Source organism: Parus major, chromosome 3 (assembly GCF_001522545.3).
Source record: "Parus major isolate Abel chromosome 3, Parus_major1.1, whole genome shotgun sequence".
NCBI lineage: Eukaryota > Metazoa > Chordata > Aves > Passeriformes > Paridae > Parus > Parus major.
The window spans coordinates 64,168,708-64,195,616 of record NC_031770.1 but is presented as its reverse complement, the minus strand read 5'-3'; the positions used below and the strand labels follow the sequence as shown (position 1 = coordinate 64,195,616).

Here is a 26,909-nt window from a genome sequence, read left to right as displayed (position 1 = left end):
GTCTGTAATTGCAAGTGTTCACTCACATCCTTTCATGAAATTCTGTTAGAACTCTGAACATATTTTGGCAGCTACAATTTACATTAACCACACAAAGATATGCCTGCAGCACTGCCTGTTAAATTCAAAAAATGTTCTGAAAACCAAAAATACCCACCTCAAAACAATCAACCAATTATATAAAAATTAAAAAAGCCAAACCCCAAAACAACCTGTTCTAGTTTCCATTTTATACATTTTCTGCTCAAATTAGAAATCTCTCCTTTAATGAAGCCATATGAAGCTCCTTCAATCACGTGTACCCCATAACAGTTCTAGGCATTTTAAAAACAAAACCAAAATCACCATGACTGTGCTTTGCACAATTTATTCTCCAACAGTGTGGTTACCTCAACACTATACAGTGAATCTGTGGTCTCTCGCAGTCTTGCTCTAGTTAATTCTAGTTCTTTCTGGAGTATTTCCTGAGCTTCTTGAAGACTGGAGATGTGTCCTTCTGCAGTCCCGAGGCCTTGCTCACTTTTTCGTACTAGGTCTTGCAGACGACACACCTGTGACATTGCAAAAAAACCTGTAATTTCCATAATTATTACTAATAGCAGCCAAGCCATCCTGGTGTTTTTTAGTGATTCCTAATTTTGACCTAGACAAATTTTTAATTGCACTACTTGTTCTCCTTTAATAACAGTTAATGCTTCTGTATTTAAATTCCTGTAAAATTATAAAAGCAAAGACTCAATTAGAGGATTTTTACAAGTAAAAAAAAAATATATTCAATATGTGTTTGATACACATTGCAAGGAAAGAGGCTACATAAAAGATACTAAATTGAGTGTAAGTTCACTCTGAGAAAGCATGTTTTCAGCAAATTAATGAGTATTTCAAAATACATAAACTCTAATATATAAATTAACTTGTTCTAGGGTTTAAATTTCTCTGTTTTCAGATTGCTACCTGTCTAGCCTGTTTAAAACTCAAGCTAGCAACGATATAGTATAATGTAATCATTTCCTTAACTGCTATGTAAAGATACTCTTTTTTTCTGCCTGTTTGTACTTCAGCTTCCCATGTGTAAAATGATGATACTACACTTCTTCCCTTCAAATAAAAATATGAGAGACTGCAGTTATAGGAAAGAAAAGCTTTTAAAGTATGTAGGTTGAAAAAACAGGAAAATGGGAGGCAGGGAGGAACAAAGAACAGCAGCTAACTGGAAGTGCATTTTTTGCTGAAGCAATAGTCTTTTCTATTGCCTTTGTATGTTGAGATAAATCCACCCACAATAGGCCAAGTGTCACAAGAAAAGACTAGCCTTTGGTTTACAGGCATGGATAGGTAAGAATTATAACCACTCTTCCTGTTTGTTAGAATAATTACATACAAATACTGTTTATAATATACACAAAGACACCAACACCACCCCTCTCTCCAGGAACTTTCTCCCTCTATCGACAACCTGTGAAGTGTTTAAAAATAGGAACTCCTCCTTTCCCCTCAGAAAGGAATCCAAAATTCCTTTGGCATAAGAGATCTCAGTGAAAAACTCATGTGAACTTGAGCACTTGTCTCTGAGCTCCTTTGAATTATATTCAACCAACCAGTAATTCCCTACAAAGCACTGCTACCTGAAGGAGAATCCCTACAAGAAAAACCATCCCCAAACTGCATTAGTATCCCTGTAGTGTACTGCTGTCTATGTATCTGACAGTAGCAAACCACTTGCATCATATGAATACCAATCCTGTAGATCTAAAGGATATGGGAGCAGGCAGGAATGCCACTCATAGGGCTTAAGATATATTCCTGCTGTTGACAAAGCAGTGATGGAGGCTGTTTAAAATGCTCTTTAGTAACTTCATCAGAAATCCTTTGCTTGGAGACAGCAAGTCCTTAGATAGCTGTGCCAAGTGATGCAAACATACCAACATTCTAAAAGGCCTTGGCTGGTCTACAGTGAAAGGAAACAAATCTAGAGTGAACAGCCGGCCTCATCCTGAGACACATGTGAGAAAGCCATTATCTTGACTTAACCCAAACTCCCAAAAAAATCTCTGGCAAGTATTTAAGATTACACTGCTCTTAAATAGCTTAGTACTAGAAGCAAGCCTAATAAGGCTTCAATCTTCCCTCATCCTTTAGCTAAGGTAATTGCCACCAGAAAGTCTGTCAAAAAGAAAAGGAAATGGCATGGGTTCAAAAGCAGCTTTCTCAGCAGGGAAGAGAGAACTGAGCTAGCATCCACAGAAAGCAAAGAATACAAGCCTACTGTTAAATTACTTCTGTAACTTAAAGGAAACAAAAAAAAAAAAAAAAGAAGCAACAGTAGCAATGTAAAAGCTAAGCTAATAATGTGTCAGACACACCACAGGGAAGCTTTTTCTAGGTCAGTGAAGGCATTGAGAAACTGTTGTTAGTCGTCAATAGAGATCTAAGGCCAAGCTGTGGTTGCAATTGAAGCACATCTTTCATGTGCTCAAGATAAACATAGCAATGAAATGAAACATATCTCCTCTGTACTTCGTGGAGCAGATTTACAGACCAACCCAAATTCATCACCTGTATGCTTTCTCTCATTCTTTCACTATGCAAAATATATGGAATTGCAATTATCCTGGCAAAAGATTGTATATAAACTTTTATATTGGACAGCAGCTGGACCTAGTTCCCTATTTTAGTCTTTCTTGTTCCTTAACTTTTTCTCTGTTTGGTAAACTCAGCATGCTGATGAATTTTCCAAGATGGAATTTGATAGCAGCTGGATAACAGAAATTCATTCTTAAAACATTTGAAGTTATTTCCTTAAAGGAAAGAGAAAGTTTATTGCTCATTAACCCAAGAGAAATTGATAAAGAATAGCTAGAGTCAAGCCTATAGGGTTAGATGATGATAGAATGACAATAGAGCTCTACTCAGATCTAATCCAGTAACAATGAAAGTTAGCATGCAACAGAGAAGTTAAAGCTAAAAAGAAGTAACTAAACTCCATGTAATTTTGAACTGAAAAATAAAGCTGTGTATGATTTTGTTAAGATATATAACAAATACATCATATTTTCATCAATTTGAATGCAGGTAAGCACAGTGTTAAAAAAGAAAGAGCAGTTCCAGCTTAAAATTGCACCTTCTCTAAGCTCTGAAACAACCATACTGGCAATCCTCAGGAGGTAAAATTCTCCTGTTTAAACAGCTACTCACAACTGACCAATCAGCAGAACTGCTGAACTCTAAAGGTGGGAGGTCCAACTACCCTGGTAGAGTATGAGCTCTGGCATATCCATCTATCTGGTAGGTCCTACTCTGAAAGTATATATTAATACATATTTTCAGAATATATACCTTAATATAGAATAATCAAATACATTATGATGCTATTAATATAGCAGCGTATCAATAGACTATTAATGCAGTAATATATAATATATTAAAAAATAAAATCTATACTTCAATAAGTTCATCTATACTTTTGGAAGAGCAAACTTCCCCATTTAGTATATTAAAAACAGGCAAGTTTTTTTCTTAAGCTAGCTTAGCATTTGTGCAATTTGCAAATCACCAGAATGAGACACCTGCTCTCTCCAGATGTTGTACAGTATAGAAAGCAGTAATGAAAAATGTTGCTGCAAAATAATACTTAAATTCATGTCTAAGTCTCTCTTAAAGCACACACTGAAGCCATGCATAGGGCATTCATAATACTGAATAATAAAGCTGATGAAATATTTTCCTGAAAGAAGGCAAAATTTCCAGAGAAAAATGATTTGATGTTTTTGATATCAGTAGAATGTACTTCTAGTTTCAAAATACTTCATTATGAAAAGGTGGTGATTTCCAACTAAAAAAATTAAAACTGTCTTGAGATATGATACATTTAACACTGATTGCATATATAAAGACATAGTGAATAATTTGGGTCTTACTAAAAGTATTTCATATCATCTTTTGATGAAAAGACATGAAGATGATTTCCAGGTCAGGAAACTGACTAGAATTTATGATATGTTAACCATAACCAAATATGGGTTTACATTACTCATTGAATTTCTCTCTCTCCTGACATATTTTGTGTAGAGGTCTGTGTATCTAATGACAAGATAAAAACAATTAAAAATAAAGAGCTGTTTACATTAGCTGTTTACATCTCTCTTGCTTTGTTAATTTTGTAAAGGACAATAAAATCATTGCTCAGAAGCAGTCAATCAGCTTGTTATGTTTAATGAATATTCTACTCTAAACAGAAGTAAGGCATTAAACACTCAACAGCATAGTCCTAGACCTGTCCTGGAGTCTAAGATGACTATTGATAAAATGTGGTAGCTGAAATAAGCAAGTCAGTCCTTGCCTCCTGAGTGGCAGAAGTCAGCTTTGTTGTCAGCTCTTCTTTCACGTTTTCCAGCTGCTGTCGGAGCTGATTCTTATCATCCTCCAAATGCAGTTTCTCTTTCTCAAACTGCTGCTCCAACTCCTTCAGAAACAGGAAGGATGGAAGAAACATTAAATACTTGTAATGCAGTCATTGTAAAGTACAGGTCGACCACATGAAAATGATTCTAACTGGCATAAACACTTGTGATACCCTTCCTTAAACTGTTAAAGCATGAATATTTATATCCTTTTACAACAGATGTCTTAACTTTTCAGTTTATCTTTGATTAATCACAAAATAAAGACAAACAGGACTTTCTTCTCAATTACTTCTCAATTATCAAAAGCTTTAAAATTATGTCTACTTCCACAATTTATCAGTCTGAGCTGAAAGAAGAATTTTCCATTTTTTATAAAATTACACTGATAAATCTGCATGTCATTCAGCCTTTACCCACCTACTTCCTACAAATAATCCCCACAGGAAAGAGGAAATCTTAAAACTCAGATTGAGCTCTGTGAAGTTTTTCAGAATGTTATAATAAACGAAAAAAAATCCCCACACAATATGTCTATAAAATTTATGTAGAACCAAAAGAGATCAACAATGAGTTTTCAAGTTTAACTACATGGAAAGAATCAAGTAACACCCCTGTTTTCATTCAACCTTTATGGTGTAATAGCCAAATTTTCAAAATAACTGCTGGAGGAATTATATTTCTCTTACATGAGCCAATTTTGCATGTGCATATATATACACACATAAATGTTAGAAACTTTTATATTTTTTAATGAAAATTATAAATTTATGCCTCATCTTTATTAATATTCAGAATACATTTTCATAAGAACAATTTATTTCACAAACTATTTTAAAGGAAACATGTTAAAATTGAGAATTTTATTACATATTTCAGTGAAATACACTATATAACTTATAATACTGCAAAGTTTTAGTGAAAGAAAATTAAGGTTGCCAAGCAAGGTGCTCCAAAGTCATGCTATACAAAGCTTCAAGGTTTTCTATGGAGCTAGAGGCTCTCTTATTAACTCCTTCCTAGGGGCTCAGCTGAAATGCAAGGCTTAGCACTGATTCAGTGCCTCTGTGCAGACCTGGGCTCAAGTTTCTGAAACATCAGTATTATCTCAGAAACAGCCATGAAAATACATAGCCCAGAGCCAGCCTGAAACAAAAAGTACAACTGAAAGTATCGGTAAAATTGGGGAAATAGGGAGAAAGAACTAAAGAGGAAAAACAGTCACTAAAAGATATAAAAGTCTAAGGAAACCCAAGGTTTCCTGCTGCAAGACAGACATGAAGTGTCACCCAGCTAACTCCAAGAAGCAACAGAGGCCAAGCCTTCCTCATCCAAACCCAAAGATGCCTCAAGTGTTTTGCAGAAGGTGGTAAGCACATTAAGCAGCTTGTTAGTTCTAGCATTGCTTTAGGATATGGGGTAGGCAGTAAATAATTTCTGCATACACTGCTTGCACGATTCATGGTAGAAGCTGGACAGAGTGACAAAACAGAGTAACAAATGTTATTAGCACATTACTAAACAATGGAACTCAACAAGTGCCTGCCTTCTTCACTGGGTCCACATGAGTCAACACATGGGATAAATGTTCCTTGCTCAGTGAAACTTGATCAATTTGTCTTGTTCATGCTAAAATCTGCTGTCTGCAAAATTCCACTGGTGCTATTTAGACCCTATTCTGATAACAGAGTAATTATTTCTCTGATGATACTTGTCAGTACAGCTGTGCGGTACTGCAAAATTATTAGCAACTCTATTTTCATAATCCTCCTGATGCCATTTTTACAGCTCATTTTATAGATGGAAATACTGAAGCAAAAAGAAATATTTGAGCTATTTTTTGAGTCCTACTCTAATTCTGCTGAATTCTCTTCTGTTCCCCAGATGCATTTGCCAGGCTTCCAATCCAAATGAATCCTCATGTCCTCTATCCCAAAGCTCCTGGTACCATGCTTCTTCCTCATACAAAATTCAACTCTGGTCCACATTTAAGCTTCACTGTTTTCTTCCTTGGATTACTTGATCACCACAACATGTGATTAGTGAGACAGGTTTGACAGAGGAGAGAGTGAAATCTGATTAAGATCAGTGAAATCTGATTAAGATTGACTGATACCTTGATCCTAACATCTCTTCATAGCTAGTTTTCATTGTTAAAATGATTTCACATTTCTCACACTTAGAAAGTGTGTTTCCTGTTTAAACTAGTTTAATGTTGTAAGAAAAAAAGTTTGTGATCTCAATTTGTTTTATTCTCCACATTATTTTAGTAACAAACAAAACAAAAGAAAAAGAATCCTACATCTTACTGAAATAAAAGGAAAATATACCCAGAAACCCTAAGAGACATTGTCTTAATAACAGGCATATTTAAAGTTTTAAAGAAAGTAAACCTGAAATATCAAATTCATATATGTCTCTGAGAACTACTTCAATTTCTGGGTGACAAAAAAAGTATTTTGGATTTATTAAAAATTGAAGAAGCAAGATACTGGTAGAAAAATTTACAAAACTAAACCAAATCTACTACTACATCACTACTATATCACTAACTACAACCATGTTCCTTGGTATGTTTCCTATGAATACATCAAAAGAAATATAACATAGCCTTGAATTAAACACTTAATCCTGTATTTCCTGTATGAGGCAAAATTTGTGTATAACACATATACAATCAGATCAGGAAATAGTAATTAAAAAATGGACCTCTCATCCTGACAAAGAAAAGGCCAGATTTGTGAAATAAAAAAAAGCCTTTCAGTTTAAGGATTCCAGTCAAAGGTAAATGTATAGTTGCTGTACAGGACATAATTTTATGATGCAAGCTTGGAACAGCAGTTGTCATCTTCTGCGTACACATATAGCCAAGTCCTAATAAAATATCTTTCTATACTTCTGGACTGCCAATGAAAATTTTAAATACATGTTATAATAATATGATCTTTCATCTCCTTCAGAATAACTGATCTTGATATACCAACCCTTCTGAATATGGGTCACAAATCCCAGGAAAACAAAACTATTATACTTGAAAATACATTTGTGTAAATGGGGAATTTCTCCTCTGTATGCAGACAAATGACAGTGAAAGTGCATTTTTTTTTCCCAAGATACTTGTTATTTTTCTAAAGGTTAAGCAGTTTCTTCAGAGACCTGCAGGTAACTCCAAATTAAATTTGCCATAAAACAAAACCATGCAGTACAAGATGCAAACTGTAACAGTTGCTTTTTGTTTGATTACTAAGAAAATAAGAACATACCATCTGCAGTTTCTTCTTATCCTTATTAGCAGTACTGTGTGCAGCCTCAATTGCAGTATGGTGCTTCCATGCCAATTCTTCTAAGGTCTTGGAATGAGCCTCCTTTAACTGTGCAGCCTCTCCTTCCAATCTTGCTTGTAATTTTACCAGCTCCTTCTCATAATATTCACGCTGTGTTTCCCTTGCTTCATTTACTTTCTATAAAGTACAGGAAAAGAGATCTGTTAAATGGTAAAAAAATCTGAACAGTAGGAATAAAAAAAACCACAAAAACATTACTGATGACATAAATCTGCAAAAAATTAACTTCGATATAAAACAAATTGAGAAAACACTAAGCACTGACTACATGATTCAGAAACCAAAAAGGTAATTTTAAAAGATCTATGCAAAACAATACATACTTACTTAAAATCAAATTTTTCCTCTATTTAATCTGAGAAAACATCAATCAGGTATCAAGCCTATAGAGAATTTCTGTTTACTATTTTCAAACATGTTCAATGCATTTTCAGCAAATGGCTTTATAAACTATTCTTTAATCATTTCACATTTGTTTTTCCTCAGACAATTTAGATATTAGTCATATACAAATAAGGTCATAAATCAAATGAAATTGTTAAAAGATTGACAAAGCAGTATGAACATTTCATCTGACTTTCCTCTAATCTCACTTTACACTCTACATTAGTCATTCTTTGTTGCTACATGAGATATACTTGAAACATACTGGTCCTAGTCTGGTCACATCAAACAAAAATTAAAGCATTTTTTTTTCTGAGAATCCTAGTTTTTTGATTTTATTCAACTAAAGCAATTGAGGTGTTTAACCTTCTCCAATGCCAGAATTTGCTGCCTTTGTCGCTCATCCAGACTCTGTGTTTTGCTTTGTAATAAATTTCTTTCCTCTTCCAGCTGGGACAATTTTTCCTTTAATCTAGCCTTCTCTGATTCCAAGTCTCTGATTGTAACTTCTTGAGTCATTTGAGTAGCTTGAAGCATTCCAATGTGACCTAAAAACAAAACAGCTCTTTAAAACCTCATGGCATTGGTATCATGCAATTGAAGCACACATTCACATTCCAGTGATAGTACAAATCCAGCGGAAGCTTGCATATGGATCTCTGTTGTCTTCACTACAATACTTCTCTTCCTCTCCACTTCTCACTTTTTTAGTTTTATTGTAAAATGCCCAAGAACACTGGGCACTGGAACTCCTTTCATTTCAATTTTCCTTGTTCAAAATTACGTGTTGACTCCCAAAGGAAAGCAGAAGGAGGCAATTCTAAGGACACTAAAGAACTGATCCCAACTAAACCTGCAAATTTCTATTCTAGAACAAGATAGATAACAGAAAATAGAACACTGATGTCTAAAGATAAACATTGTTTTATCAAATTCATAATTTAGTTGGCATACTAGATACATAGATTTATCTGCTGTAAAACTTATGGAATTACACTTTATTTTGCTAAAAGGATATGACTAAAAGATATAAAAATCTCTCTCTATAGTAAAGTATGATCTAAATTCTTGCAGGCTGAAAGCTTCCTTTTAATTTCTTTATATATATATTTTTGAAAACAAACAAACAAAGGAATAAAACTTAAAAATACACAATATAATAATCTGTCCTTCACATAACCAGTTGACAAAGATTTATGACTTCAGAAATTTGTCTGTTCTTCTTGATTCTTGTTATTGTAGGTAACTGACTAAAGCAGTGAAATTTCTGTTATTTTGGCAGAGGCTTTGGAGTGAATAGAAGACTGTTAAGAAAAAGAGGATGCTTCTAGTTTGGTCCAGCTGAAAGACAGGAGGTATTGTTTACTCAGAATAATTTTCTACTGTTTTTTGTACTCTCAATTTCTAGAGAAGACTGTTGTTTTCCTTCTAATTTTATTATAATGTCCAAAAATGACAGATTTAATGACAGTTCAGTCTTATAATTGAGTACTGCTTTTAAATTTAAGTCACTAAGGGATAGCTATTGAAGTGGAGTATATGCTGTTTCTCACATGACAAAGTCACTGAGCTTCATGATTCATTTCCATTTGTTGTTAAAAGCAAGATGTGCCAAAAAGGAAACTGTTCTAGCCTTTGTTGCCTGTGGACACAGATGTGAAGAGCCATGAGATATATAATGAAAACTGGAAATTAAAAATACCTCACAATTGATAGTAATTGCATTAAAAATGCACACCTCTAATTGTACTAAGCCCTGCAGAATTCTAAAACTTACATCAACATTTTTGTTTGTAAAACTGAAAACCAAAGATGAAGACTTAGAACAATGGGTATTCTTAAGTTCTCTAACATTTTTTAAAAATCCTTATTTCAAAAGTTTAGCCATTTAAGAAAGGTACTTTCAAACCCTAAATTTTCTAATCTAACAATAAGAATAATAATATGAGAATTTTCAGTTTGTCATACAAGTATGTCATACATATTTAATTGTAAACACACTCACACACTGATCTAGAGCTTTTTTCTTAGCAATACTAACACACAAGACAGGTTTCCCATTCCTCATGCTCTACAACAAAGGTATGAAATGCAGCACTTTCCTTACAAGTTGGGAATCTCAGGATAAATGGAAGAATATTTTAAATGACCAGAAAAGACAAAATAGAGTGTCCTAAAATTGCAATATGATGAGTAAACATTCTTTATGATAATTAAGTATGAGAATTCAGTTTCTTTGAGAAAGGATTTTTGACAGTGTGAGCTGAAAATCAAGGAGATGGCAGTGGGCCAGTGTCAGAAGGCAAACAAACAGGCTGGCAACCAACTACACCACATGGCAATGGCTTGGTGGCACCACTGCAAACAGGGATCCTAGTTCTTGTTGCACACCGATGCACTATAAAACAAAGATGTACTGCTCACAGCACCACTGAGCTTGGCAACAGCATGGACACGCTGGGACTTCTGGTAAATCTGAAAATCCTGGTGCCAGAGGACACCAGAGCTGGCCTCAATCACAGGCAAGCTGACTCTGCGCTATCAGGAATGAAGAAAAACAGCCTGAGTATTTACTTCCACTGTACATTTGTACCCCATTTAGGGCAGCCTGGTGAAATCTTCCCGTGCTCTTGCCTAAGGAATGAAACAGCAATGGCTTTAGAGTGTATGAGAACAGGGCTCTCACTGCCTCACCTTTTGAAGGGTCAGTTTCCCATTTTACATACTCTCAGCAGCAAACCTATTCCTTTTAGCTGATTGATCTAATAGGACCTTGCAGTCTTGGGCCCCTGCTGGCCACAATATTGTTCTAATATATGGCCTAGACTACTCCTGGGCTTCTGGTAATCTGTGTGGAAAACAATCAAGAATTGCTATAACTGGTTTAGTTCAGCAAGGCCAAAGATAAGCAAGGGACCTCTTTATAAGCCCAAGACCCTACCTATTGTTTAGCTGTCCAAGTTCAAGTACTGAGGTCCATGCCTACTACTGAGCACACTAGGGAGACAATGGCAAAGAGGGAAAAGAAATCTGCATGTGTACAGTCAGGTCTTAAAGCTCTTTTTTGTGCCTTTCCACATGCCAGCAACTACAAAGAAGCTAAGAAAATAGCTATAGAGAAAACTTTAAAGGCTTTATTATTCAATAAGCTGCAAATCTTCTCACAGTAAGTACAAAGCAAAGTACCACAGCATCAGCAAAAAGAAGAAACAACAGAAAAAAGGTGGAAGAACAGGAAGCAAGGCTCAGTTATTATGTGGACAGATACAGAGCAGAATTGTTCAGTTAATAAGTGCAGTTCCAAGGCCTGGAAGATACGTACATGCCATACAAAGTACAGCATTTGGACAAATGAGTACACTAAAAAGAAAATTTAAATACAATGCATGTGATAGCAAAAAAAATAATAAAAACCCAAAACTTAGTGGAAAATTCTATGGAAAGCATTAAACCATCTTTAGGCACTCTAAACCTGCATGAGGATGACAGAAAAAGGAAAGGCTAGAATAAAAGGATGAAGTTTGTTTCCAGATTAAGTTACTGACATACATACTGGCTTTGAGAACAAGATCAGTGGCCTGCTGCTGTAAGCGCTCTCTAGCAGCTGCAAGCTCGCTTTCCACTTCTTTGTGTTTGCTTAACAATGACATCTCCTCCTCCTTCACATCATCTAGCTGTTTTTGAAGAACCTAGAGGAAACACATAATACCTGTTACCATCATATACAATCATGTCAATTTAAATGATCATTACATTAAAAGGTACAGGAGAGACCTTTCAGCAAACAAGTTTTATTCACACAAAAGCTGAAATAGTGTAATATTATTGCTAAATTCATTGTGTATTATATGTAATGCTTCAAAAATAGTTTTTGAAGAACATGATAGTGGATACATAGCATGACAGTAATATATAAGAGAAATGTGACAATATTCAAAAAGGTATATGAAAAAAACCAATACTATAAAAAGATCCACAGAGTTTGGGGGTCAACTTTAGAAACCTGGTTTCTGGTATCTGACAGTTTTTCACCATAAAAAATACATGATGTGTTCATAGCAGTTTAATGTCCTTCATTGCAACTCTGAGTGTTTACTACTGACTTAAATTAAGCTATGTATGGAGATAGATAAAATGAGAACTGGGCAATTGTATCAAACATTCCCAGGGGTCACTACTGGGACCAGCATTTTTCAGCATGTTTCTCAGCAACATGGGCAGTGATACCGGGTCTGTGTCTGTGATGACACCAAGCTCTGTGGTGCAGTCGACTCGCTGGAGGGAAGGGCTATCATCCTCAGGGACCTTGGCAGGCTTGAGAGATGGGACTGGGCAAACTTCATGGAGTTCAACAATGCCAGGAGCAAGGTCCTGCACCTGGATCAGGACAATCCCAAGCACAAAAACAGGATGGGTGGAGACTGGCCCTGGGGAGAAGGACTCTGGGATGAAAAGTTCAATATGACTTAGCCATGTGCACTCACGGCCCAGAAGGCCAATCATGTCTTGGAATGCAGCAAAAGCAGCATGGTCAGCAGGTCACAGAAGGTGATTCTGCTCCTCTACTCTGTTCTTTTCAGACCCTACTTTCACTACCGTCTAGGTGTGGGGGCCCAACACAAGAAAGACATGGACCTGTCAAAAAAAATCCAGAGGAGGGCACTGAATCACTAAATCACAGGGCTGGATCACTTCTCCTACCAAGACAGGCTGAAAGAATGTTCAGCCTGGAGAAGGTTCTTGTGGACACCTTCGAGCAGCCTTCCAGTATCTAAAGAAGGCCTACAAGAGAGCTGAGAAAGAACTTTTGACAAAGACATACAGTGATAAGATGGGGGGAGTTGCTTTAAGTTGAAGGAGAATAGGTTTAGATTAGATATGATGAAGAAATTCTTCACCCTGTGAGGGTGGTGAGGCACTAGAACAGTCCACACAGAGTCTATTAACTCCTCATCCCTCGAGGTGTTCAAGGCTGGATGGGACTCTAAACAAGCTGGTCTAGTGCAAGGTATTCCAGCCCATGACAGAGGGTTTGGAACTAGATGATCTTTACCGTCCCTTCCAACCCAAACTATTCTATAGTTCTATGATTTTAAACTTTTATTATGCCTTAATTCAGATGTACTGATTCACAATAGCTTATCTTGGATAGTGTAATGAGTTCTAGCCATGCAGGAAGGAAAAGAAAATATTGTTCTGGTTCAAAAGGAAATATAGATTTCTTATAATTCAAGTCACTGAAATAGTAAAGAGTCTTTTCAGCAACTAAAGCAGAAGAGAGAACTGGAGAAAACACTGTACAGGATGTGTAATGAATAGACATCATATATGGTGAGATTATACATTTGGTCACCTCATCCACAGCAATCAGAGTAGAACCTGATTTTAAATTCTGCTGCAGATACCATACTAGATTCTTCTTCTTTGGGAACAACATTCCTTTACGGCAGGAATGATCAACATACAACTGGTTGTATATTATACATTATATAATATTACATATGTATTATGTATGTTATACCTTCACTGCAGCTTTCCATAAACCCACCTCCTGAAGCCCCGTGCAGAAGAGGCAGAGATGTGTGATGAACTGACTGCAGGCACCCTTCACTATCTCCTTGCATCAATGTAGGGGAAGAGGTTACAGAATTGGGAATAAAATTAAGCCCAGGAAAGATGACGGGGTGGAGAGAAAGTGCTCTTTTAAGATTTAGTTTTACTTCTCATTATCCTACTTTGATTTGATTAAATTAAATTAAATTCTTTTTCCAAAGTTGAGTCTGTTTAGCCCATGATGGTAACTGATAAGTGATCTCTCCCTCTTCTTATCTCAACTCAGAAGCTTTTTATTATAGTCTCTCTTCTCTGCTCAGCTGAAGAAAAGGATGATAGAGCAGCTTTGGTGAGCACCTGGCATGCAGCCAGGGTCAACCCAACACATAAAATAAAATTGTGTTAGTGTTTAACCCGGTAAGCAGCTAAGTATGACACTGTCACTTGCTCTCTCTACTGCCGAAGTGGGACAGGGAAGGGAAAATTAGAAGGGTAAAAGTGGGAAAACTCATGGATTGAGGTGAAAACTGTTTAAGAGATAAAACAAAAGCCACACACATACAAGCAAAATAAAACAAGGAATTTATTCACCACTTCCCATGGGCAGGCAGGCATTCAGCCATCCCCAGGAAAGCAGGCCTCCATCAGGCACAACAGTGACTTGCGAAGGCAAATGCCATCACTCCTTCCTCCAGGTTTATATTCTGAGCATTATGTCATATGATATGGAATATCCCTGCAGTCACTTGGGGTCAGCTATCCTGGCTGTGCTCCTTTCCAGCTCCTTGTACACCCCCAACCTCTTCACTGGAAGAGTGGGGTGAAAAGCCAAAAAGACCTTGATTCTGTGTAAGACAGTTCAGCAATAACTAAACCATTCCTGAATTACCATCACTGTTTCCAGCACAAATCCAGAACATGGCACCCCACAAGCTGCTGTGGACAAAATTAACTCTACCTGAGCCAAACCCAGTAACATACTGAAAAAAATGTGCAGTATTTCAGTTGCCACTCATGAAAATATTGTTAATTAAACAATTAAGTTTAAAGTAGAAATAAATGAAAAAAACCCTTGAAGATGACAAGCAAGTAAGAGTGATAGAAAATTAAGTTTACACACTCCAATAACCTCAACCTAACAGCCACATGGAAAGACTACTTCTACAGGAAAAGAAAATTCACAGTCTTGGGAACAACATATCATCAGTCTCACCTGAACATTGTTTTCTGCAGTACCAAGAGCCACCTGAAGTTTTTGGCATTTTTCCCGTAGACTGGCAGCTTCATCCTGGACCATTTGCAATTCAGTTTTAAGCTTCCCCAGATTCTTCCGTAACACACTTTCCTGGTTCTGAAATTCTTTTCTTAACTCCACTTCTTTCTCTTTGCAAGCATGTAGACTTTCTGCTGTAAAAAGCTGAGATCTTTTCAAAGAGTCAAGTTCATGTTCATAAAAGGACTGTGCTTTGCTGAGTTTGCCTTCATAGTCCTCAATGAGCTTTTTTTTTTCCAGCCTTAACTCTTCAACTTTACTGTTCAAGTCTTCCAGCTCCAGTCTATGCAATTCCTCCAGTTTCTCTTGTCCCTTACTTAAAGTAGCATTCTGACTCTGATGAGTCTTCAGAAGTTCTTGAATTTCAAGCCTGTGGGCAGCTTTTAAGTCTTCCAGCGCTGTACGCTTGTCCTTCTCATACTGCACTTGCAACTGTATGAAACTTCGCAGCCTTTCCTCGAATTTCTTTCTGATCTCTTCTACTTCCCTTGACATGGTCACTACACGTTGAACATGCTGAGCTTCTGCACAAAGCTGCATATCTTCAACTCTACCCTTATATGCTTCAAATTCTGTCAAGGCCTGATGTTTCATCTTTTTGTGATCTTCCAGTGACTCTTCCAAAACCTGAATCTTTCTCTTGAGATCCATTTCTTCTGCCACTTTACTTTTATACTGCAAGATCTTCTCTCTGGTCTCTGCAAGAATTTGTTGGATTTCTTCTTCATGAGCATCTTTAAGGGCTTGGATAGCTGCTTCATGTTCATCATTTTTAGTGTTCAAAGCATATATTACCTGCAAAGATTAAATAATATTATACTAAGAGAAAAGGCATTCTGGTTATCTGTTAAATCCTAAGAAAAATATACCTGGGTACTCTGAAAGCTACTTCACTAAACTGGCTTGTTTCCATCACACAAATAAGATACCAAATGTTATTAAGGATATAAGAGTTGCATAAATGCGGTATTAATCATGATATTCTTATACATCTTAAAGAGTAGTTTTTCTGTTCTCCTTAAACTCCTAATTTTCCTAATGAAAGCTTTGTCATTATACCCATGTTGTTGCTGTAATTACACTGGGGGAAAAAGCACATTCAAAAATGAAAAAAAATCTGAATTTATTTAAAACAGTTGAAAACACAGACTAAAAATAAAAAAAAAATTGAAGAGTTCTTCTGCTGGAAAACAACAGAGTATATATCACAACTGGAAATCAAACTGGAACAAAAACCATATCTCGCTATATGTTCTTAAATATTTCATTTCAGAAACATCTAAAATGCAAACACTAGTTATTCTGGATTGTAATCTTGATGGTTGCCCAGATACAATTTCACTTTTGACAGCTTATCTAGTAAACATTCTGTGTATCCTAAGGTCCCTCACTACATAAATTCACCAACTTCCCAGCTAGTAAGTCAGCAGAACAGAAAAGTTCAGGGCAGGGCAGTCAGCAATCTGGGGAGCCCAGGGAGCTAAGCAGTTCAAGAAGGCTGTGAAAGCAACAAAACCACCAGCATTCACTGAAAGTTTTAAGGTAACCAGATATATCCTAAGGGATGTTTCAATTGCACCACAACATAGCAGATCATCATCTTGGTTTTTAACTAGGAAGTACAGATGTGTGTCTGTATCTGTATATATCAGTAAATAAACTATTATGCAATAGGTGAGGTTAATGTAATTTTTTTGCTTCAAGAACTCCAGTAATTCTCCCTATACTTCATAGATATACAGGCAGCAGAACTATAAAACACGTCTGAACAAAAAAAAAAAAAAGTCTTCTGATTAGTGTAACTTGTGTATCTTAAAAATTAACAGGAAGCAACAAAAAATGAACAACAAAGATGCAGCAGAGGATTTTCTTTTTTCACTAAGGACAGAACCTAGACCAGTCATCCATCAGCATTGAACCAGGCAACAGAGAAAGGTTGCACTGGCTTGCCCTCAAGGGTGGGAAATATGAAGAAGTCACAGAATTGCTCTGCTGACACCAAACAAAAGCCTCTATGCTCCAGACTAGAGAAAGTGTCTACAGTCAAGTGTTCAGATGAGCTACAAATCCCTAAAGAGTTATCATAAGTGAAAGAGTATATTCAAGACTCTGGCCATGGTTTTCTCAAATTGTTAATATAAAAAATTACTTGAAAACAGAGGGTTTGGGGTTTTTCTAAATGTTACGTGCACTATCTTGCATGAATAGGCCTTAGTTTTGGTTGAGAAATTGGACAATGTAGTTTAAAAGGTACTATAAAAAAAAAAATCTCACACTTAGGATCAGGTCATTATAATAAGCAATTGCAGAACCCTACATCAAATCCCACACTCAAAACAGCCCTTGACTCTTGTCCTTGTGCACAGAAGTGCCAAAATGTTCCCCTCTTCAGGCAGTGTTCCAGTTTCAAGTTATGCAGGACTACAATCTGCAGAAAATATAAATCATAAAGCATTTTCAAGGGTATTATGATTTAGCAGTGGAAACCTCACTGAAAACTCCAAGTGAAAAATAAATCCATGTGCAATGCCACATTTGGAAGATACCTTTAAATTCTCATCATTGACTTGCTCCTTACTAAAAGCACTGAACAGCAACAAATTCAATTCAAATTAAAGTACAACTTGTTCCCTAAATGAAGGGCATTCATATCTTATGGGAAATGTGAAAATAAAATGCATGCAACTGAATGTTGCATCATAACTTATGCCTTATAGCAGCCTGAATTCCAGGTCCACCAAATTACTATAAATCTCAGTATTTTTAAAGAAATGGAATAGCTGTATCAGATTTTATCTTTGAGAATTTAATGCACTGTATTAATATAGGAACACAGGGAAAAAAGTCTGTACTAACTGAAGCAAAAGCAACTTAAAAACAGTGAAAAAGCAACTTAACTTCAGTGAAATGCAAGCAGAAATTGAAGTACCTTAGAGCAAATGAATACATTTAAAGTTCTAGCTAAGATAAATAGTTCCTTCTCAAGTAAGTTTCTGAAAATTGAAAAGCAGTAAGGCTGCAAATGTTGGAGGTAGGTAGATAAAACAAGTTTTGCACTCTCTATTTTTAACTGAGAGCATGAACCCCTGCTAAGTATGCTTGCAAATGCTTTTAAAAATGCTTTTAAAAACACCAGCAGCTTTTTTAGTACAACTGCATAATACTAAGAACCATAAACTGCTTATCTGAGTAATTCATATTTTTCCAGCTCTACTCTAATTGCACATAGAAATTCTTACATGACAGGGAAAAAAAAATAAATCATGCTTTACTGTATTTTTAGTCAACATATCATTTCAGAGGTACAGACAGAACTATACTCTATATACAAGGATACTGAGATTGCCAGCTAATACTTTTTTATACAAAACAGTAACATAATTACTAATAGGAATCTACTGAAATACTGCATTAATTGGTGTGAAGAACTACAACAGAGTTAGTTAGTACCAATAACAGCAATAACCTTAGTAATGCCAGTAGTTATTGGATTGTTATGTTCTATGTGGTAAGGTGAAGCAAGTCAGACCCTGCACCAGCTTTGGTGTTTTGAGCTACATGGAATACAAACAACAATTCCTGTTCCACACTATTTGTGGCTGAAAGATAGAAGTCTGTCTGAGAAATATTTTTGACCCCAAACCAGATGTTATGGTTTGGAAAGCTGACCAATTCCTGCATGGTCAGCTGTACTTCATTCATCTGCTCCTCCCAGCAATTTAGTCAGGATAAAATGTTTTTCTAATTATAAATGTGTAATTCACCTTAATATTATAATTGAGTGCAAATTATTTTGCAGCACAGAAAACCAGAGTCTATGATTCTTATGAAAATATCCCAAAAAATGCACATGTTTCATTTTCTCTAATTTTTACATCAAAATGAGAGCTGATACCTATAAGGAAAAAAAACTACCACTACACATCTTACACAAACATCAATCTTATTGACTTTGGTAAACCTCCATTTCAGACTTAGGTGTGAGTTCCTGGGTCAGAGCACTGTGTTCAGCCTCATTCAGGTGAATGTTGTGTTTCCAGTGCTTCCAGGGTGCTGCTGCCTGAAGACCAGAGTCTCCAGAGGCATCCCCAGACCTTGTCAGTGCTGCTTGTCTCTGGAATGAACCACACAAGTACAGCACCAAATAAATGCTTGTGCACAACCTGATAACTATTTAGAAGATGTGGACCAATGAGCCTGACCTTGCTCTCTGTGGGTAGGTAAGAATTACTTCACATAGAAAGTAGTAATATATATTGAGAAACAGTAAAAAGTGCAGCAGTAAAGTTCAAGCAAAGTGCAAACAGAAAAGTCCAGTCTACAAAATCAGTAAGAAACATTAAAAAAATTGTGAGCATTATCATTAATTAATTTGATGTAGAAATGTTTCCTCTGTGATAGTCCAAAACAATCATATTTTTTTTGGTACAATGGGTATTGCATTATTTTTCTCCTCTTTTTCTTCCAGTTGACCAAATCATGTTAAAAAATTAGACATACATTATATTTAAGCATTTAAAATTTACATATTATGATCAATTTAAGACAAAATAAAATACCCAAGTTAATAGCCTGGAAAAGTTTGTTTTGCAGGAGAAATTTCTTCTCCTTAGTACATTATAAAAATACGATGATACAGGAAATTACTTCAAAGCTACTTAAAACTCATAAAAGCTGACCACAATCACAGAGTACAGTCTTACAAATGTGTCACTACATAAAAAAGTAGACAGACAGTTATAACATGTATACAGACAAAAAAAAAAAATAAATCCAAACTTTAAAAGCTATGTAAGCCTGTCTTTCTTTTATTTTTTTTTTTTGTAAATTCAAATTTTTAAAACCATGCATTTATCTATAAAGATTTTTTGCTTCCTTATGGAAAAGTCTCACAAATAGATGACGCTTTATCAATCAAGATCTTTGTATTGCTGATAACAAACACAGAAACAAGCCTAGAATTTTAGGCCAGGATTTCTTAGACATCACAGAAAAGGTGGAAGGAAGACACTTGTTCTTCAGCTGTGTGGTTCATTGCAAGTCTTTCTAAATATCTGGGCCAGTGCATTAGGGGCACAGTACAATGAGCAGGCAAGGGATAAATGTGGTCTGCAGCTGTGAAAGGAGTGTCCCCTGCCAATAGCATCTTCCCAAAGAGCTGGTCTAACTGTACCAGTCTTCCTTTGAGATAAAAGAGTGCAAGAACTTGAACTTTTTTTCCTAAAAAGCACTTTCACATAAAATTTATTATTAAAATATTCTTTATGCTATTCAACAGTCCTCATGTTGCTTGTTAGCCAAATTTATGCCCAAGAAAAATTCAGTCAGTACTTTATTCCTTTAGAAACTCTGAAAAATACTGGATTATTTTTACTACAGCAACTAGCTTTCCAAAGCAATGTCTAATAACTTTGGTTGATAATTAATTATTTAGAGAATGATACTATGAAGCTCAACATAATTTCTAAGTATTGAGCATTAACAGATATCCACTACTACCTAGGGCTCTATCTCTGGGTAAGAAGAAATTTTTCATTTTCACACTTCTTGATAGACACACTTAATGTTCTGTAAAAGAGGATAAGTCTAAGGTCATGCACTGCTCACCAACATCTACACTGAGAATAAAACACAGGGAAAAAAACATAATTTTTTATTTTCAATAAAATTTCCCAGTTTCCTGATGTTTTAATACTATATACAGTAGGCATAACATCTCATAGGGGCCCATACACCTACAGGAGCTTTCTTCATGCTCCTAAATACCTGCTCCTCAAGTACCTGTAATCTGATGTGCTGATAATCCATTTATACTTTCAGAACTGCCAAGTACAGATCAGTATCACATTTACTACTTGATTTACAATCCTTCCTATGTTTTGTTTATTTGTATACGGCCCACACTGAAATATTAACTCTTTTGAATTGTCTGAAAATCCTATTGGTTTAAAAGATCTGCTTCCATTTACAGTTCAGCATGTTTGTAAATTATTAGTGCCTGCACCTTAAAATTTAATTATCAGAAAATGCATGCCACAGTCCAATTAATCGTGGGGCAGAAGATGTCCTCACTCAAAGAGGTGCAGGGAGAGAGTGGGCAGCACAGCCAAATAGGTCATTCATTCACTGTGGCCTTTCTCCTAGAGTTGTACCAGACAGCAAGTGAGAGGCTTTCTGGGAGCTTATCAGGAGCTTTATGCTACCACAGCCTATCTTGGAAATATGCACTTTGTCCAAATCCAGGAACAGATACAGCCTTAATCAATCAGGTAACACAAATGAAAACCATGGCAGCAGGTAAAGCTACAGCTACAGAGCACTCTGTAATCAGATTCAACACGAGGAGCACATCTCCTGCACCTCTTTTGATAGCCCAGCACACTAAGCAGCAACACAAGAATGGAAATCTCAAGTTCAGAAGCCAGGCAGTCAAGAGTGGTTTAAATCTAAGGCCTCAGGGCTAATATGTGATCCTACATTTTAGCTATCAGTAGAACCAAGAAGGAGCTCACCCATGACAAGAGGCCAAGTGAGCAATCAGGCCCTGTTGTTCCTTCTGCTCTAGCAGCTGAGTGCTTCCAAGACTAGGTCTCACCAGTGAAATAAAACCATAGGGGTACAAAAGGGGATTTGACAGAGGCATCAGCACATATGTGAGTGACAGAAAGAGATATTTGGGGGCAACCCCATTCCATTCATCAGAGTAAATATAATACTGGATACAGGGACAGATGGCATCTTGATGTGGTTAGAAGAAAATTCCTTTTTTTTTTCTTACATGGTTATTTTGGATGTGCTGCAGAAAAGAATGGGGTATTTTCCGCATCATAAATTATAATGGAACAAAGGAATTTAATAACTGTACCCCATTTTCTGAGGAAGAAAAAGAGAAGATATCTCTTTAAAAATGTATCAAAATGATATAAAAAATAGGAGGGAAAAAGAGGAAAAATATAGTTTGCTATAAAAAGGCTTTTAAAATAATAATGACTCGGCTAAGGTGTGGCAGATACAATGCTGCACCACCCAAATCAGGAGGAATTTCTCACTGAGATGGTTGTCAAGAATGGGAATGGGCTGCTCAGGGAAGTCATGGAGTCACCATCCCCAAAGATGTTTAAGAAACAACTGGACATGGCTCTTAGTGCTATGGTCTCGTTGATATGATGGTGTTTGGTCACAGGCTGGACTCAATCTTGGACACCTTTCCCCACATTAATTACTTTATTCCTCTATGAAATATGACACAAACTTCAGAATATCTTCAGCTGAGGCAAAAATTCAGATGCAAAACAAGCAGTTGTGATGTCAAAGAAATAAGAAATACTGATTAAATGTTAAGAGCTATGAAGATAGTATCATAAGACTATGAGAGACGGGTTGGGTATGCAGTTGAGTAACACTAGACGTCTCTTGTTAGTGCCAAGATGGCCATTAAAGAATGCTGCAGATGGACAGGCAAGTGGCCAAACCGAATTCAACTAATTTTCAGGAGAAGAACACCTCAGAATTATATGTACAAGCCAGAACCAAAATAATTTTTTCCAGGAGGAAAGAAGTAGACTTGAAGACCTTGACAGAAAGACAAGAAGCAGCTGGATAGAAACTCTTTACTATAAACCAAATTAGAGAAGACACCACCATTAGTGCTTTGTATGACCTGGCACTTAATCCCCCACTTGGCTACTACGTGACATCTGTTTCTGAGAGAAATGCTTGGCTGTTCTACACTGGCATTGCTGTCTCTAATGGAGTTACATAAGTTTACAGGGTTCAGCAATCCAGTTCTGTACATTTATGTTGCACTGTTCTCAAACAGTGCGATTTCTAAGCAGTATCTTTATTACCTGTATGACTGAGACATTTAGTTTCGCTAGCTACACAGAAGTTTGCTTTCCGTGCCAAAATGTAAAACCAGCTTGCAGAATAATCCAAAACAGAGTTTAATGTAAGTTTCAATCTCATTATGACATCAAAAAATATTCATGATGACAGGTTTCAATACAACACAAGAATACACTGAAGAAAGACTGTTATGAAATTGTTTAGAAACAGCTCCAAAAGTTAGTTAGAATGGGAACAAATTATGGCAGAAAAAAGTTTAAATGTTTTGTAAATGATTATTGAAAATCAACTCTTATTTTTAAACTCAACCAATACCTGTAAATCGAGTTGAGTGGCACTAAACCTCAAACTTGCTTAACTGACAAGGAGAGCTCTACTTTACAAATGTTATCAAAATACAACAGTTATTTACAATGCTTCTAAGACTGCTTCAGCACTATGACTTAAAAATTATTTGTTCATCCAAATCATGAGCATTGTTGCAGAACTACATTACACAGAAAATAGAGATGCCACATTTCCGTCTGCTTTAATCACCTGCTAGCCACAGTAAGTTCATCCTTTCCTTCTCCAATTTCTGTATTTAGTATCATCAAATTACGTCCTAATGGTCAGTCAAGACACAGTTAATGAATTTTTTTCTGATGTCATTCAGAAATTTCTCTCACTATGTATTTTTAGAAGGAAAATATACTTTCTAATTCATCAATTATTCCTTTTCTTAACAAAAGCCAAAGTCATATTACTCCTTGAAAAAGCATTCACAAAAGAAAAACAGCCTTTTGGTGCAAAATATGAGAGATGACACTGAAGAAAGTGGGGTGTCTTCAGCAGAACCAAATGCTTTAAAGGATGACATTCACTGACATTGCAGCGATGAGAGCATAAAAGGATGAACAGAAGATGAAATTTTCTGCAAAGTATATTTCAATAACAAATCCATCACACTTAGAGAATCTCAATTTGGAGTGAAAAAAACCAATCATATAAAAGGGGTAAGATTAGTCAGCTGATTCCATTTATTATCAGAAAGCAAAGCTTAAGTTTTTCTATTTTGTTCTAAAATCAATCCTATTTTTGAAAAGGCCACTATAAGTAATGTCTAACCCAGTAATAAGCAATTAAATTGATAAAAATTATAATTTAAGTCTCCTTTTTTGCTAAATTGGGCTAAATTATCGTTCATACAATCACATAATCTGTACTTTCACCTATTATATTTTCATCAGAAAGAAACATTTAAGTAATGTAGTTATCTGTAAGGAACAAAATAGAATGACATTATGACTTACTCTATGACATAGAATAAGTCATAATACTCAAAATAATCCAAATTCTAAAAAGTTACTGTCCGATTTCCTTCTAAATCTATTTCCTTGCTTTATCATTCAAGCAAACTTTTATTATAGTTCAAGACTAAAAACTTGCTCTTAAATTTTAAACTATTTCACCTTCAAATCTAACCCTCTATCAACATTCACCATCTGAAGTGTCATGTTTTTAAACATTTGTTTTTCACTAGATGTTTACAATGAAAACTTGTCTGGTCATTGCCTGTTTTTAGATTTTTCAGTGCATAGCTTAAAAACAAATAGCTTTTTAATAACTAAGGGTATGCAAGCTGAGTTGTCCTGCTTTTTAGGAAAACATAATTTTTATAGAAGTTCCTGCTAATATTGGGAACTAGCTTTAAATATTTAGAATGAAAGGGATTTGTTTTTTCTTTTATTTGGCAAAGGGGGAAGGAAGGAAAGCAGGGATGATGGAGAAAGAACAACTGCAGAAATGTAAAATGAAGCATCTCCATTTCGAAATCTTCTCTAGAGGATATCCAAAGCAGTATTTCTGAGTGCCATCACCTGAAAATGTCACAAGTACTTTTAGATAATTGTAAATGAAGTTGACACTAAGGAAAGATGATCTCTTTTCCTTTTAGTTTGCTTGTAAACCTGAAAGTAAGGCACAGTCAGCATTATTATCACCCATACACGCTATTCATTCTTATTGAAGAGTTCTCAAGTGTTGAGCAGACGAAAGCATTAGCAAAAGGATTTTTTTTATTCAGTTTTCCCAAAAAAACAGTTTGTGTGATAAGGCAAAGAAAAGGTCTTCCCAGTTTCCTCACTTCCCCACCAAAACAAAGCTCATTTCTGCACTCTCTCTGCCTGCAAGTATTTTCCTCTCAACGCCTGATCTATTTTGAGTTTAATTTCCTCAAGAATTTCTGCAGAAACTATGCAATTCAAGTACCTAATGGTTCCTCACAGCAGATGAGACCATGCAGATAAGAATATATCACTCAGCCCCTAATGGATCAAAGAAGCAATCTTCACCAGTGTTTTGAAAAGCAGACTGGAAAAGAAATCCATTACTTGCTCATAATTGATTTTCTACTTTTCAGACTTGTTGAAGGAAGGGGAGGCATGGAGCCTTCCAAGCAAGTATGTAGTTATGCAGGAAAAGAGATATCTGGGAAAAAAACATATGCTGAAAAACTCACAACACAGTATTTTAATCTACAGCATCTTTCCAATTTCTAGAAGGCACTAACTACAAATCACCTCTGGAAGTTTTAATGCTAAGTTTCCAGAATAAATAGAGGAAATTCCAACCAGAATCATGGAATTTTTAATAACTGCAGAAGAATTTGAGCTACTTTCCCAGAAAGAAACCACCCTGAAGTAATTTCTCTTCCCTTCCTCTGGAAAAAAAAAAAAAATATCTAGATTTTAACCAAAAAATTAAAATCCATGCTCATGCTAAGTCTTATCACTAATTCCACTGGGTTTTGGGGGGGGGGGGTTTTGTTTGTTTTTGTTTTTAAAAAATAGATTATAGAAACAAAATCATAAAGTAAGCAGAAAGTAGCACAGTCATCAGTTTACAGTCCAGATTTATTTTCAAAGCCAAGCCCAAGATGAATCTAGGACAAGCCTGTAGTGGCCTACTGGGATACCATCCAGTAACCTACAGGTACCAATCATGCAATAGAAAAAAGCTGTAATTCCTAGCTACATCTCAGTATTTACACAATAATGAATATTAGTTTTGACATCTGACACTCACAACTTACAGGTTAGACACAGTAGCTATTAGGGAAACACCACATACACAGAATCACAAAAAGGCTGAAGTCGTAAGACTCATCTGGACCTAGTCCAACCTAGACCCTGAGCAAAGCAGGGTCAACTAGAACAGACTATGCTAGGCCTTGCTCAGGTGGGCTTTGAATGTCTGCAAAGAAGATGACAACTCTACATATCTGCGCAGCCTATGCCAGAATTTGACCATCCTCAGAGTAAAAAAAACAGAAGAGAAAAAAAAAAATGAAAGAAGTGTTTTCTTATGTTTTTGTTTTTGCCTACTGCCTTATGTTTTCAAGAGACACCACTAAGAATATGCCTGCTCAGTCCTCTTTACTCCTTACCATCTGGTGTACACACACACATTCATAAGATCCCCCTGAGCCTTCCCTTCTCCAGGCTAAACAGTCGCAGCTCTCAGCCTCTCCCAGTATGACAGATGGTCCAGTCCCCTCAACAGAGCGGCCTTTTGCTGGACTTGCTCCAGTACATCCGTGACTCTCTCATATGGGGGAGCCTTACAACCAGACCCAGCACTTCAGGTGTGTTTCACCAGCACAGAGCAGAGGGGAGGGATCACCGCCCCTGAACTGCTGCGACACTCATTCCAGTGCAGTCCAGTGTGCCATTGACCTTTTTTGCCAAAGGCACACTGCTGGCCCATGCTCAACTCGCGTCTGTCAGGACCCCAGGGCCTTTACTGCCCGGCTCTTTCCAGCCAGTCGATTCTAACCACGTCCTTGCTGCGCTGCCCCAGATAGGCCTTTGCATGAGGTTCCTGTCCGTGCATTCCTCCAGCCTGTCCAGCTCTGAATAGCAGCACACCCATCTGTTTTATCAACCCCTTGTCCCACTTTTTTGTTGGCTAAGAACTTGCTGAGTGTGCACTCTGTCCCATCATCCAAGTCATAACAGATGTTAAACAGATTGGCCTCTAGGGCACACTGTTAGTGACCAGCCCTCAAGTGGGCTTCATGCAACTGACCACAACACAAAGTCCACAGGTTTAGCCAGCTTTTGGTTTACT

The 26,909-nt window shown here is 36.4% G+C and overlaps 1 protein-coding gene across 8 annotated transcripts in view; it reads right to left on the bottom strand.

Moving 5' to 3' along the window:
* The window catches only part of FAM184A (family with sequence similarity 184 member A), a 73,193-nt gene that overhangs the window by 31,985 nt on the left and 14,299 nt on the right, over nucleotides 1–26,909 (bottom strand). For all 8 annotated transcript variants that reach the window (XM_015622764.2, XM_015622766.2, XM_015622767.2 and 5 more), the window contains exons 2-7: nucleotides 14,895–15,749; nucleotides 11,682–11,817; nucleotides 8,495–8,676; nucleotides 7,664–7,861; nucleotides 4,340–4,462; nucleotides 390–551 (exon numbers count right to left, since the gene is read on the bottom strand). In XM_015622764.2, coding sequence (XP_015478250.1) covers nucleotides 390–551; nucleotides 4,340–4,462; nucleotides 7,664–7,861; nucleotides 8,495–8,676; nucleotides 11,682–11,817; nucleotides 14,895–15,749 — 1,656 coding nt within the window. The remainder of the gene's footprint in view (nucleotides 1–389; nucleotides 552–4,339; nucleotides 4,463–7,663; nucleotides 7,862–8,494; nucleotides 8,677–11,681; nucleotides 11,818–14,894; nucleotides 15,750–26,909) is intronic.